This window comes from Notolepis coatsorum (genome assembly GCF_963971535.1).
Source record: "Notolepis coatsorum genome assembly, chromosome: 8".
Classification (NCBI taxonomy): Eukaryota; Metazoa; Chordata; class Actinopteri; order Aulopiformes; family Paralepididae; genus Notolepis; species Notolepis coatsorum.
In genome coordinates this window covers 73,901,637-73,917,477 of record NC_140172.1, presented here as the reverse complement: position 1 = coordinate 73,917,477, position 15,841 = coordinate 73,901,637, and the positions used below count along the sequence as shown (strand labels likewise).

The 15,841-nt window shown below is 46.2% G+C and overlaps 1 protein-coding gene across 2 annotated transcripts in view; it reads left to right on the top strand.

The window, feature by feature from the left end:
* acp6 (acid phosphatase 6, lysophosphatidic) overlaps nucleotides 1–15,841 on the top strand; it is a 111,308-nt gene that overhangs the window by 86,007 nt on the left and 9,460 nt on the right. For both annotated transcript variants that reach the window (XM_084320174.1, XM_084320173.1), the window contains exon 9: nucleotides 12,688–12,780. In XM_084320174.1, coding sequence (XP_084176300.1) covers nucleotides 12,688–12,780 — 93 coding nt within the window. The remainder of the gene's footprint in view (nucleotides 1–12,687; nucleotides 12,781–15,841) is intronic.

Here is a 15,841-nt window from a genome sequence, read left to right as displayed (position 1 = left end):
ACACAAGCGTGCCAGTGTCCTTTGGCTATTGAAGAGGAGAAATATTGACCTTGCTCTCCTTAGTGAAACGCATTTATTGGTAGGTGACGTGTCAAGACTGGCAAATCGGCAATATCACGTTATCTCCTCATCCTCAGCCGATGATAAGACGAAAGGAGTAGTCATAGTTACAAGACGTAACCTTGATATCAAAATCTTGGATGTATGGTCGGACACGGAGGGAAGGATTACTATAGCAAAAGTTGAATTCTTGCATAGGAAGATGGCTATAATAGCATTGTATGCTCCTAACACATTTGATTCAGCGTTCTATAATACAATCACGAAGAATATGTTGGAACTTAATGGATACGCTCTCATGGTGGGTGGCGATTTTAATGCGTGCTGGGATGCTGAGATGGATAGGTCCGGGCCCTCTGAAACGAGTGACCAAAAACGGGCCTCTAAGGCCCTTAGGATGTGGGCTAAAGACACAGGGCTCACAGACCTTTGGCGTTTATGCAACCCCACCCTCAAAGATTACTCTCACCTGTCAGCCAGACACAAAAGCTTCTCTCGAATTGACTATGCATTCGCGTCCCCTAATATGTTTGACAGTTTCGATGTCTCATTAGTTCCCTTGGCTCTCTCAGACCACAAGGGGATTTTCCTTACGGCAACCTTTGGCAGGCTCTCCGCAAGAGCTCCCAGATGGCGTTTTAATTCGACCCTGCTAAAGAACGATGACTTCTGTTCTGAGTTCAGGAGTAAACTAGCTGAATTTTTGCAGATCAACGTTGGCACAGTAGAAGACCCTAGGGTCCTGTGGAACGCATTGAAAGGATTCATCAGGGGTCATGTCACACTATTTGCCTCCAATTTGTGAAAATCCCGGTCAAAAAAGCTAGAAGGACTGGAATCATTATATGCGGACCTATACGCATCCTTGCAAACTGACTATAATGAACGACTAAACACACAACGTAAGATAGTCAAAAAAGAAATAAACTCCATACTTAAACAACAGTCTGAGTTCTTGATACATAGGACAAGACAAAATTACTATTTTCACGGCTCCAGACCTAGCCATCTATTGGCAATGAAAATACGCTCAAATGATCATTTCTCGGATATCCCCTCGATTAGGACGAGCCAGGGTGCAGTCACTACTGATTCGAAAAAGATCAATGACACTTTTAAAGAGTTTTACTCACAGTTATATAGCTCAGAGGGTAATCTGGATGACTCTAAATTTGAATCGTTCATTGGCGGGCTTGAGATACCCCACATTTCTGAGGAAGAGGCCAAGGAACTGGGGAGACCGATTACTCTCGTAGAATTGAGGGAGACTATTGTTGAAATGCAGAGGGGTAAGGCACCAGGCTGGGATGGTATTCCACCCGAAGTGTATTTAGCTTTCTGGGACCAACTGGGTCCATTGATGCTCGATATGATCAATTACGCTATCGAACAAGGGGAGTTCTCAAGAGATGTCAATATGGCGTTGATTTCTTTACTTCTCAAGAAGGACAAAGATCCCAATGATTGTGGTAGCTATAGACCCTTGAGTCTTCTCGGGGCCGATTTAAAGGTGTTTGCCAAGGTGCTGGCCCGTCGCCTGCAGAGATTTATGTCTGTATTGGTACACTGCGATCAAACTGGTTTTATCCCGGGGCGTCTGGCTGCAGATAATCTTAGGAGGCTGTTGCATGTAATCGATAACAGTAAAGACAATACAACTCCATCCACAGTTCTGTCTTTGGATGCCATGAAGGCGTTTGACAGACTTGAGTGGTCATACCTGTGGAAGGTACTTGAGGTCATGGGTCTTGGAAAGAGTTTTATTCATATGATTAAAGTCCTGTATGCCTCGCCGTCTGCGATGATACTGACAGGCAAAAACTGTTCCACACTCTTTCCAGTCTCCAGATCTTCTAGACAGGGTTGCCCTCTGAGCCCGGGACTGTTCGCGCTTTCCCTCGAACCTTTGGCCCAATTTATTAGGCAATCGGAGGACATCGTCCCCATAATGGTCAACAATACTCCACACAAAATTGCTCTCTATGCGGATGACCTGCTGATTTTCATGGACGACCCCTCCCGGTCGGCCACAAAATTATTGAGGATAATCGACGACTTTGGTAAATTGTCAGGTTTTAAGATTAACTGGAACAAATCAGCCTGCCTACCTCTTAATGAACTGGCCAAGGCGGTACGACTTCCAGCTGATATCCCCATAGTAGAACATTTTAAATACTTGGGCATAGAGATATTCCCCACGCTGAACCAAACTACTAAGTACAACTTCACGGGTACTTATGATAAAATACGCCAGGATCTAGACAGGTGGTCGTCCCTTCCTAACTCCTTACAAGCCCGGGCTTCCATAATCAAAATGAACATCCTGCCTAGGATAAATTTTATTAGCTCAATGCTCCCCCTGCCCCCTCCAATAGACCACTGGCGCAAGGTACAATCGATGGTATCTAAGTTTGTCTGGAATAACAAACGCCCGAGAATCAAAAGGGCTACTACTCAACGTAGAAAACAAGATGGGGGCCTCGCAATCCCTGATTTTAAACTTTATTTCTGGTCCTTTTCACTGAGACCTCTGATGTGCTGGCTGGACCCTGTAGAGGCTGTATCGTGGCGCTCCTTAGAAGCGGCGGCGGTATCTCCGCTAAGATTGCAGGATGTAGTGTACTCCACTGTCTCTATTTCGAAATGCCGGCTGAGGTATGGACCGATCATAACTCACGTGATCCAAACGTGGCGTAATGTACAGAGGTCGTGTGGGGTTAAATGCCCTTGGCACCTGGACTCTCCAATTTTTAATAACCAGCAATTACTTGTTGGACACAAGCCGGTTAATATTCCTCAATGGCAAAGGAGGGGAGTGCATACTCTGGAGGATATTTATGATAAGAACGGCCTCCGTGCGTTTCAGGACTTAAGAGAATTTTATGATCTTCCCGGCGAGTCCTTCTTTCTTTACTTTCAACTAAGGTCAGCACTGAGGGCGCATGGCGTACCGTGGGCTCAAGCCTTGCACCCACACCCCTTCCTCAGGCTCATAGTGGACAGGACGACATCCAGAGGGTTTGTCTCCGACTTTTATACGCTCTTAATTCAATCCACGTATAAAAATGTATCATTGGATACAATCTGGCGTGTGGATATCCCGGAGTTGGACCCCGAGTTTGACTGGGATGATGTTTGGGCAAATGTGGCATTATCTTCCCGCAACCCCAATCACCAGCAAATTAATTTTAATTATATTCATAGGACCTATCTTACACCTAGGAAGCTATATGCTATGGGACTGATAACCGACTCTCGGTGCACTTTGTGCTCTCAAAAGGCCACCGGCACTTATATGCATATGTATTGGGATTGCCCACCAGTGGCCCGCTTCTGGAGGTCAATAACGGACAAACTTTCAGATCTGTGTGGCTTAACTATCCCATTCTCAGCTGTTACGCTACTCCTGAACGATATAACGACACTACCCGCGTCCGTACAACTGAAAAGGGTTGTCCTAGCGGGCGTCACAGCAGCGAAGAAGCTAATAGCAATGAGATGGAAGGAGCCTGAGAAGCTTACAATGATTAACTGGTCCCTAACTCTATTGGATGTGATTTATCTTGAGATATCCACAGCCCGGGTGATTGGGGTGGGGCAGGCTGGAATTGACCTGTGGTTCGCAGCAGCTGAGAAGGTAAAGACCGCAGTGTGCGGCTGAGCGGGGTTGGGGTGCGGGTTCGGGTGAGTCCGGCGGTCTCTTGGGAGGGGGAGGAGGAAATGTTTTTGTCTGTCTTGTCCTTTGTCTTGTCATCTTGAGTTTAGCTGGGGATATTATGGGGGGGCAGCTATTTAACTATTTCTTCACTGTTTGGCCACTTTTACACGGTCTCTGTGAGTCTATGGAACACCTCTACACGTTTTTGTTTTTTCATGAAGGTTCATTGCTCTGTTTTCAGGTCGTGTTCCCAAAAATTGTCCTTGTGGTGGATTGGAGATGTACGTTTTATTAATATAGGGTCACACGGCCGGGAATCGGGGCTGAACACTGGGAAAGACCATTTATTAGATAGTACCCCTTGGAATTAATTTAGAAGGTTGAACTCTGTTTTCTTTTCTCTTGTCTGTATAATTGTTAGTCTGTATTATTATTATTATTATTATTATTGTTTTTGTTATTTTCTTGTGAAGTTCTATGTATTGTGATTGTGGTTAATGTGTTGTCTTGTTTCGTGTGAATAACAATAAAAAAAAATTGATCAAAAAAAAGAAATATTGATATTAGGGCTGGGCGATATGGAAAAAAATCATATCGCGATAACGATATGATTTTATTTTATTTCTCGATATCGATAATTATCGAATTGTTATAAGTATAATTTTTTTTTTTTTTTTTTTTTTTTATCAACAGGTGTATGTTTATGTAATTCTTTGTCATTGCCGCCATCTTTAGTGTTACATCCCCTCACACTCCAGTTCTCAGGCTGCAGCTGGTTTAAAAGCTAAAGTAAACCGGCTTCTCTGCTGGCTGTGGCTCCAGAGGAGTTGAACAGTTCTGGCTCTGCTAGTTTATTTTCGATCTTTTGGCGCTTTTTTTGTGGACAAACCACCGCACATGTGCACTGTGACTCGTGACTGGAGTCTAGTTCTGCTAGCACACATAGCCTACTGTGTACAGACGGTTTCAAAATGTATTTTAAATTAGAAAGCAAACAAAATAAATGGACAAGAGAAAAAGAAATCTGAATTTGGTCAGTATTGTCATTTGGACAAGCAAAGCCATTACTTTAAGTTGCAGGCAAGAAAGACAAGTCTGTCCACTGTCTCTGGTTTTAAAACTGCCCTGTTGCAGGTAAAAAAAAATTAAAAATTAAAAAAAAAAAAAAAAAAATGATTTTTCGATTTTTTTTTATTTCGATATTCGATATCGATTATTAAAATATATCGCGATATTTATCGTTATCGTTATATCGCCCAGCCCTAATTGATATAAGGACGCTGTACAGCGTCCCCCGGCAACTTGAGCATGGCCAGCAATGACGTGAAAAGACGTTTCATGGCAGTCAAAGTGTTAACATCGAGCGCTGCAACCTACAACAGTAAGTTATGTCTGGCAGGTTTATAGCGCTGCAGCCTACAACAGTAAGTTTACATTTACATTTAGTCATTTAGCTGACGCTTTTATCCAAAGCGACTTACAAGTTCTGTACGACAAGCCATCAGGAAGGGCACAACTCTATCAGCTGAGCAACAATGTTCATCAAAGTGTTGAGTGCTACAGTGTAGGTTAGTTTATTAGGACAAGTGCATGACAGTACGGTTAGTTAGGGTTAGATAATTTTTCTTTTTCTTTTTTTTCAGATAATGGTTGAAGAAGTGCGTCTTTAGTCGACGGCGAAAGATTGGACGTGATTCGGATCACGTCTAAACTGGGGTGGGTAGTTCATTCCACCATTGTGGGGCAAGGACTGAGAATAGGCGACTTCTCTTTGATGACCCTCCCGGAGCTTGGATAGGAGTAGGTCTGAGGCGGCCAGAAGATGCAGAGCGTAGGGGTCTTGAGGGTGTGTAGTTAGAGACCATTGACCGGAGGTAGGCGGGAGCGGTTCCCTTTGCCGCACGGTATGCTAGGTCGAGGGCCTTGAAGCGGATTCGTGCAGCAATGGGGAGCCAGTGCAGGTCCCTAAGAAGTGGGGTGACATGGGCAGACTTCGGTAGGTTTGAGATCAGGCGGGCCGCTGCGTTCTGAATGAGTTGAAGAGGCTTAGTGGCAGTGGCCGGGAGGCCAGCGAGCAGTGCGTTGCAGTAGTCGAGGCGGGAGATGACTGTTGATTGGACGAGGAGTTGGGTGGCTTCTTTTGTCAGGAAGGGGCGGATCCTTCTGACGTTGCTCAGGAGAAATCGGCAGGTTCTGGTCGTCGCTGCGATGTGAGTAGAGAAGTTCAACTGGTCGTCGAGGACAACACCAAGGTTCTTGGCAGTCGGGGACGCAGTCACAGCTGCATTCTCGACTGTGATTGAAAGGTCGGTTAGGGGGGAGGATTTGGCCGGCAGGTGGAGCAATTCTGTTTTGCTTAGGTTCAGTTTGAGGTGGTTGGTCGTCATCCACACGGAGATGTCGGACAGACAGGCCGAGATCCCCTCAGAGACGTGGATATCTGAGGGAGGGAAGGAGAGGAAGAGTTTAGTATCGTCGGTATAACAATGGTAGGAGAAGCCATGAGACGTGATAATGTTACCCAGTGATTTAGTGTAGAGGGAGAAGAGAAGGGGTCCTAAAACCGAGCCCTGGGGGACACCCGTCCGCAGGGGGCGGGTGGCCGACAAGGTCCCTCTCCATGACACTTGGTAGGAGCGGTCATTGAGGTATGATGACAGCCATGTCAGTGCAGAGCCAGCCACTCCCATTCCTGCGAGGGCCGCAAGGAGGATCTGGTGGTTGACTGTGTCGAAGGCTGCAGATAGATCTAGGAGAATCAGGACAGAGGCCTTTCGCTTTTGCTAAGTGAAGTGCCTCTGTGACCGCAATGAGGGCTGTCTCTGTGGAGTGACCAGTCCTGAAGCCTGACTGATTAGGGTCTAGGAGGTCATTCTGTAAGAGATAAGCAGTAAGTTGGTTGGATACAGCACGTTGAAGTGTTTTAGAAAGGAAGGAGAGAAGAGAGACAGGACGGTAGTTGCCTATGACGGTAGGGTTCAGGGTTGTTTTTTTATGAGCGGCGTGACTCTGGCTTGTTTTAGGGAGGTGGGGACCACCCCCGAGTTGAGTGAGGAGTTGATGGTTGCCGTTAGGAATGGGATGATGTCTGGTGCTATGGTCTGGAGGAGTGGGGAGGGTAGCTGGTCCAGTTGGCAAGTAGTCGGACGGTTCGACGTTACCAGTGTCAGGGTCTCTGCTTCTGTAATGGGAGAGAAAGATGACAGAGTGAAGGATGAGGTTCTCGATTCAGCATTTGGAATGGGTGGGGGTTGGGAGAAGGAGCTGCGGATGTTCTCCACTTTTTCCTCAAAGAAGATCGCAAAGTCTTCGGCAGAGAAAGATGAGGGAGGTGGGGGGGGAGTGAGGAGGGAGGACATGGTAGCATGCAGTTTGCGAAGATTCTTGGCAGAGGCCTCGATCCTATGGTGGAAGAAAGAAGCTTTGGCATTAGTGATGGTTTTGGAGAATGTTAACAAGAGGTTGTGATATGTGTCGATGTCAGCAGTGAGGCGTGACTTTCTATACTTCCTTTCAGCTGCTCTCAGGACCTGTCTTTGTTCTCTCACTGGATCTGTCAGCCATGGTCTGGGTGGGGAACGGCGGGCAGGTTTCTCAACGAGGGGACAGAGCTTGTTGAAGGAGGTTGCAAGGGCTGAAAGGAAGGTGGAGGTTGCCATCTCTGTGGAGAGAGCAGAGAAGGTGTCACTCAAAGGTAGAGCGGATAGTATGTCAGAGGAGAGGGTGGAGGGGGATGGGGAGGGCAGGTTGCGTCTCAGTGAGACTGTTTGAGTTGGGGTGAAGTAGGGCTGGGCGATATGGCCAAAAACGTTATCGCGATAAAATTATTTTCATATAACTCTATATCGATAATTATCGTCGATATAATGTCTGTCAAGTTTAATTAACTTATTATGCCCGGCACCGATGGACTTGTTTTTCTGCTGCGAATGTCTCGAGTTGATGTCGTCATCAGTCCGCGCACGTTAGCAGTTAGCCAGAGCGAGACAATCCCATGACAATGTACTAGTAAATATCCCTAAAATACTCTGTTCCGCCCCAATAAATTGCAATGACGTCCACCGTATACCACACACTACTATAACCGTGGCATCAGAATTCACGCCACATACATACTCTGCACGTAAATATATAAAATCGCACCGTGCAAGCTAATTATCCTAGCCACGCATGTATCCAAATCTCCTAAATATCCCTAAAATACTCTGTTCCGCCAGAATACATTGCAACGACGTCCACCGTATACCACACACTACTATAACCGTGGCATCAGAATTCACGCCACATACATACTCTGCACGTAAATATATAAAATCGCGCCGTGCAAGCTAATTATCCTAGCCACGCATGTATCCAAATGTCCTAAATATCCCTAAAATACTCTGTTCCGCCAGAATACATTGCAACGACGTCCACCGTATACCACACACTACTATAACCGTGGCATCAGAATTCACGTCACACGCATACACGGCACGTAAATATATAACATAGAGCTGTGCAAGCTAATTATCCTAGCGCCAGCCTTGAGTCCTAAACCAAAACAGTGGCGCATCTGGAGCTGTGGTGCGTAAGCACGTCACGTCATCACGTAAAGCACGTCACATCATCACGTAACGTTGGTTGTTGTTAGTGAGTGTGTTGAGCCGAGGCTGAGCAGAGCCAAACTTGGAAAATCGATATATGGAAACTTTGCGACCACGTTTCATGTTTATTTCGAGGAAATAATTTATCGCGATATTTATCGTTATCGTTTTATCGCCCAGCCCTAGGGTGAAGACCTTTCGGTTAAGCATGAGAGTTAGTGAGAAGGATATGAAGGAATGGTCAGATACATGTAGGGGAGTTACCGTGGTGTTAATGATGCTGGAGTTACGGGAAAATATGAGATCCAAGGAGTTGCCTGCTTTGTGGGTGGGAGGCATGGCAGTGGGAGTCAGGTCAAACGATTGTAGGAGGGAGACTACTATGACTGACTGAGATGAGTCAGGCCGGTTGAAGTCGCCCAATAGAAGGAGAGGGGTACCATCTTCCGGTAAGGAGCTTAGAAGCATGTCCAGCTCATCTGTGAAGTGATCGAGTGGACCTGGAGGGCGGTAGAGTGTAACAATGGTGAGATTGAAAGGATTAGATACAGATACTGCATGATATTCGAGAGAGGAGAGTGACAGTTCTGGGAGTGGTGTTACGTTTGTAGCCCATGAAGGAGATGTCATGAGGCCAGTGCCTCCACCCCGTCTGGAGGGTCGAGGTGTGTGAGTGAAGTTATAGTTTGTAGATAATGCTGCAGGTGTTGATGAGTTATTGGGGGTTATCCAGGTCTCAGTTAGAGCCAGGAGCTGCAGATTTAGACTATGGGCATAGGCAGTAATGAAGTCAGCTTTCTTGACTGCTGATTGACAATTCCATAAGCCTCCCCATACTGTGACAGGTGTATTAGTGGCTGTAGGAGGGTAGGAGAGATTAGCCGGGTTGCTAGCAAACTGCCGTGGGTGGGTTGAATCTGTTCTAGAGGAGCAGATTGTGGATATAGGTATGAGACACATTGTCTTGTCAAGAGTGGCAGGGAGAAAGTAGAGAAATAGCAGAGTGGGAGGGAAATATAGGAATATGGTGTACTTAGCAGTGAGGATCGGCGGAAAACTCCAGGAAAACTTGTCCCTCTGTCTCTCGACGCTTCGCTGACGCTAAGCCAGCAAGTCTTTAAATCTCTATCACTAATTAGTGCCGTCTTAACACCTGGCCCTTAATAGGGGCACTTAACAAAACAAAATGGCTGTTTTAAACACGCCCCTTTAATCAAGTCAGCTGGTTCCTCACTTTTAAGATTCACTAATAAACTTAAAATGGCTTACCCTAGTTTTCAGTATAAAGCAATGTTTCTCAGTGAGTGTGTCCTGTCCTTCCTTAACAGAGCTCAGTACAGAGTGATTTCAACACAGTCTGGACTTCTGCTTTTAAACAGGGCAGGCTCTTAATGGCTCACTTAGCAAATCGGTTGCTGCTAGTAAATAGGAAACGGTCCCTTAATGAGGGCACTTAACTAAACAAAATGGCCGTTTTAAACACGCCCCTTTAATCAAGTCAGCTGGTTCCTCACTTTTAAGATTCACTAATAAACTTAAAATGGCTTACCCTAGTTTTCAGTATAAAGCAATGTTTCTCAGTGAGTGTGTCCTGTCCTTCCTTAACAGAGCTCAGTACAGAGTGATTTCAACACCGTCTGGACTTCTGCTTTTAAACGGGGCAGGCTCTTAATGGCTCACTTAGCAAATCAGTTGCTGCTAGTAAATAGGAAACAGTCCCTTAATGGGGGCACTTAACTAAACAAAATGGCCGTTTTAAACACGCCCCTTTAATCAAGTCAGCTGGTTCCTCACTTTTAAGATTCACTAATAAACTTAAAATGGCTTACCCTAGTTTTCAGTATAAAGCAATGTTTCTCAGTGAGTGTGTCCTGTCCTTCCTTAACAGAGCTCAGCACAGAGAGCTCTTAGCTCTTAAGTTATCTGTCTGGCAGGTTTATAGCGCTGCAGCCTACAACAGTAAGTTATGTCTGGCAGGTTTATGGCGATGGGTAACTAATGGATAAGAAATGGTCCTCACAGGCGACTCATCAAGCCATTAACCTCTTGTGCATCCGGCACATTTTGCATACCTGTAGTGATGTGCAGTAGGGACTATATAATGCCGGTGCGTGGCCCGGGCGGTATATATGGGTGCACCAGTATGTATCTAAGCAGCTATGTCAACAGATTAAACTTCAGTCCAGTCTACAACTAAGTGTCTTCATTGTCTCGATAACACTTCAATACCCAAAGTAATTTGAGATTTATTCTTGAACCTTATAGCACATGCATGAGTCTGGTCTCTTTTGAAAGGAAACATTCTGAATTTTCAGTGCTAATGTAATAGAGTTACAGAGTTTTGTTTACTTACGATTTTGTTTACTTGCAAACAGATGCCTGCAAAAGGGAGGTGGGGGTGGGGTGGTCGCCGAACATTAACGGGTTAAAGAAACACTCTAACATCTTAGGAAATACTTATTATCCATCAACCCCAGAGTCAGGCAAGAAGATTGATATCAGTTTCATCTGTGTGTCCAGTTGCCCCAGACAGAGAGAGGTCCAGGTGCATGCTAGCCTAGCTTAGCACAATGGCTGTAAGCAGTAGGCACCAGTTAGCCTAGCTTAGCACAAGGACTGTAAGCAGTAGGCAGCAGCTAGCCTAGCTTAGCATAAGGACTGGAGGCAGTAGAGAGCAGCTAGCCTAGCTTAGCACAAGGACTGGAGGCAGTAGGGAGCAGCTAGCCTAGCTTAGCACAAGGACTGGAAGCAGTACTGTAGGTAGCAGCTAGCCTAGTTTAGCACAAGGAATGGAAGCAGTAAAGAGCAGCTAGTCTAGCTTAGCACAAGGACTGGAGGCAGTAGGGAGCAGCTAGCCTAGCTTGGCACAAGGACTGGAAGCAGTAGGGAGCAACTAGCCTAGCTTAGCACCATGACTGGAAGTAGTAGGGAGCAGCTAGCCTAGCTTAGCACCATGACTGTAAGCAGTAGGGAGCAGCTAGCCTAGCTTAGCACAAGGACTGGACGCAGTATGGAGCAACTAGCCTAGCTTAGCACCATGACTGGAAGTAGTAGGGAGCAGCTAGCCTAGCTTAGCACAAGGACTGGAAGCAGTAGGGAACAGCTAGCCTAGCTTAGCACCATGACTGTAAGCAGTAGGGAGCAGCTAGCCTAGCTTAGCACAAGGACTGGACGCAGTATGGAGCAACTAGCCTAGCTTAGCACCATGACTGGAAGTAGTAGGGAGCAGCTAGCCTAGCTTAGCACAAGGACTGGAAGCAGTAGGGAGCAGCTAGCCTAGCTCTCTGTCAAAATACATCTTCCGACAACTTCAAAACTGAAAAAAAATCATATTTTCTCATCTGGGGGGAAATTATATAATAAAAATAAGTGTATATCCCAATATGTTAGTGTTCCTTTAAATGACACTTGTTTGTGGATGAGTCTACATATGGTGCTCATTCCAAAACGATTGAAAATCTTTCAAATGGCACCTTTTAACCCCATATCTGTCCCAATCAAACACTGAAACCCTGGTCCACTCATTCGTCACATCCCCAATCGACTACTGCAACGCTCTCCTCACCGGCCTTCCCACCAAACTCCTCAACAGACTCCAAATTATCCAAAACTCTGCTGCCAGGATCATCACCTGCACCAACTCATCCAACCACATCACCCATGTCCTCATTCAACTACACTGGCTCCCTGTGCACTACCGGATCAACTTCAAAAACCTCCTACTCACCTTCAAATCCCTCCATAATCTAGCCCCCATCTACATCAGTGACCTCCTCCAGGAATACACCCCCTCCCACACCCTCCGCTCATCCTCTACTGGACTCCTCTCCATCCCCAGCCTCAGCACCATGGGTGCTCCCTCCGCTCATCCTCTACTGGACTCCATCCCCAGCTCATGCCTCCATGGGTGCTCCCTCCGCTCATCCACTACTGGACTCCTATCCATCCCCAGCCTCAGCACCATGGGTGCTCCCTTCACTCATCCTCTACTGGACTCCTCTCCATCCCCAGCTCACGCCTCAGCACCATGGGTGCTCCCTCCACTCATCCTCTACTGGACTCCATCCCTAGCTCACGCCTCAGCACCATGGGTGCTCCCTCCACTCATCCTCTACTGGACTCCATCCCTAGCTCACGCCTCAGCAGACTCTGGAACTCCCTGCCCCCCCCCCCCCCCCCCACATGTCCGACAGTCTGACTCACTATCATTTAAATCACAACTGAAAACCCATCTGTTTAAACTTGAATATTCACTATAACCAGTGTCACTGTTCTATACCCCTGCTGTTTGTTTTGTTTTGTTATTTTAACTTCACTGTTTTATATTTCATGTTGTGTGTGTCTGTCTGTCTTGTCTGTGTGCGTGTGTGTGTGTGTCCTCAGGGAGAACCTCCAGCTGTGTGTGGGGCCCCTCCTTCATACCATGATGAGCAACATAGAGGACAAAGTTCAGGGGTTGTCATCAGAGCCTGGCAGGTCAGACACCTCAGAATGCTTCTTATATAACCATGATCCTTTCTTTATTTTACCTTTTATTTCCATGGGCTGCTAGTATTACCAGTCTTCTACTGTTAAATGTAAGGAGTAAAAAGTATGTTAGTATGTTTTTTTTCTCTGAAATGTAATTGAGTAAAAGTATACAAACCTAATAATACTCGAGTAAAGTACAAATCCCCAAAAACAGTACTTAAGTATTGTAACGAAGTACAATTACTCAAGAACTGGGCGCCAGGGTGGCGCACCACGTACAGCGCTGCGGTGCAACACGGTCGTCCCAGGTTCGACTCCCGCACCAGGCGACCTTTGCCGAATGTCTTCTCCCATACTTTCTCTCTCTCTCTGCCGGACTGCCCGGAGAAAAAAACAATAAAAATCTACCAAAAACATAATAAAAAATAAATAAATAAATTACTCAAGTACTTTACACCAAAAGTGAAACTTAACACGGATGGAATATAAACATTGCGAGAGCAAAGAAATTGTCAAAAATGGACTTTGCATCCGGTTATATGAGGTAGGAAATGTATTCAGCTTGTAGACCAGAGAAAGATGATGTCCATATAAACAAGTGTGCCGCTTACAAGACGACTCTATTGGACACCTTTTTCAATATTCGTTTTCAATGCGTTGTCCAGTACTTGACTAAATTACTCTAAATGCTCATCCCTAATGAAGGATATGGCTGGTTTTCGCCTTAAGTGTTTAGTTTAAAGTTAGATGGGATCTGTTTGTTGAAACTGATGAAGCCGGGAATCATCTTTCATCAGACACGGGGAGGGGCTAAACAACCAATGTTATAGCTTGCCGGTCGACGGTGCTCGGTGGTCAGAGACCAGGTCAGGTTGCCAGGTGACGGGCCTGGCGACGTCACAACTTTTGATAAAGCGGTAGGTTCGATCTGGGTCAAAGTGGAGGGCGCTTAGAGTTAGACGGCCGCCTCAAGGTTGGATAGCATTCCTTAAGATAACACCACGCTCAGTAGACAGACAGCCTCCCCCCCCCCCCCCCCCCCCCCCCCAACCAACCAACCGAGGTTGGACAGATAAGAGACCGAGCGAGCGAGTCAGTTCAGGACCGTTCACAACCGGACGTGGTCACTCGTCCGAACGGCTTGTCAAATGACGCTCGCCGGATGTTTCGTCTTGTAACTCGAGAATGGAATCACGCAATAGGTTGAGTGAGGTGACGATCGAAAGGCTTTCCAACAATGTATTGGTTGATCGGCCATAAACGCAGCCCGGAGCCGACGGACGTGAGTGCGTGACGGACCAGGCCGCCGGGCCGTCCGATGCTTAAGAGGTTAAGATAACGAACCGACAGAAAAGCTATGGGCTTTTCCGGTCGAAGTTGGTTGGGTTTGGATAGTGAGACAGAACAATCTGATAGAGAAAGAGGCAACCCTCCTAATGGAGGGTTTGGGGAGGGGAGAGAGAGAGAGCTAGAGAGAGAGAGGCAGCCCTCCTGATGGAGGGTTGGGGGAGGGGAGAGAGAGAGCTAGAGAGAGAGGCAGCCCTCCTGATGGAGGGTTTGGGGAGGGGAGAGAGAGAGCTAGAGAGAGAGAGGCAGCCCTCCTGATGGAGGGTTGGGGAGAGAGGGAGCTAGAGAGAGAGGCAGCCCTCCTGATGGAGGGTTGGGGGAGGGGAGAGAGCAAATGACAAGAGAGAGAAAGAGGTGGGTAGATCAGGGTTAGAAATGAACGCAGGCTTGGGGCAAAATGCCCGTGAAAATGGACAAAATGCCCTCGAAAATCAGTTAAGGGGGCACAAAATGCCCCCGACAGTTTACTAATTATATATATATATTCTGTTGAAGTCCAACATATTTAAATATCTCCGGTCATAATGTCCTGTGAAAATAATTCCCTCGCAACCTGTGGTTTGCTGATGAGAATGGCGGAGCTTGGTGCTGGATTAGCGAGAAGCATGCAACTGCAGAGCCACAGAGCTCACAGTTGTGCCCGCACAGTGCAATACTCTAATTCAGCCATTGGCAATTCAGCCACTGGGTGGGTGGCGCTGCTGAGCGGTCCTCAGAGCGGACCTGAGAGCGCTGCTGGCTCTGCGGCTCTGCAGTTGCATACTATTTGGATTAGTTTATCGCTTCGTTGAACGTTTCAGTGAACCGGACCCCACGATAATGTTGCCGTCTCTCTCTGCCAAATTTCTCAGTTCTTCGCTTGATATAATTAATACAAATGTCCAATATAACGGAATTCGTTAGCTCATAAAAATGTGATTATAACAGACTGCTGTTTAATGTCGGGCCGACTGCCCAGACACCTATTTGATTTCAAGTCAGCAGCATCACGGAGTCTCGGGACTTATTTTATTTGGAATATATTAATGACTATATACGCAAAAGTAGCCTAGTTTTAAGTTAAAATATTATAAATCTACATGCCTTGAGGATGTCATTCTTTATATAGCCTGCCTATCAATTGTTTTTAAGCTCAATAAACTGACCGAAATGTCTCACATTTGTCCGGGAGATTGAAATCTTCCAGGACACGGAGACCGGCCCCAGTATTTTGAATTTTTTATTTTTTTTCTAACCCTGGGGTATAGATAGATATTTTCTTAGCTTTTCTTAGACTTTAGTTTTTCCTCCTTCATTTCATTCTGTATTAGACCTTTGTTTATGTAAATAAACTATCCTTTTTGATAGACCAGTCCGAGTCAGTGTACGATTGTTCCAAATACACTGGGGAATAGATAGTGGTGTCTCAGACAGTAAGCCGTGGGAGGACGGAATTACACCACCAACGATTGCCTCGAAAAAATAAATAAAAAAAATACACAACGCAGACGGCGGATATGGCACAATGGGCGACCAGGCTGACGTTTCACCAACGTCCATGTGTTGTTCCATCCAGGCTGAAACAGTTTCACTAGCATGTGTTCTTCCATCCAGGCTGAAACACGTTTCACTAGCATGTGTTCTTCCATCCAGGCTGAACAGTTTCACTAGCATGTGTTCTTCCATCCAGGCTGAAACACGTTTCACTAGCATGTGTTCTTCCATCCAGGCTGAAACAGGT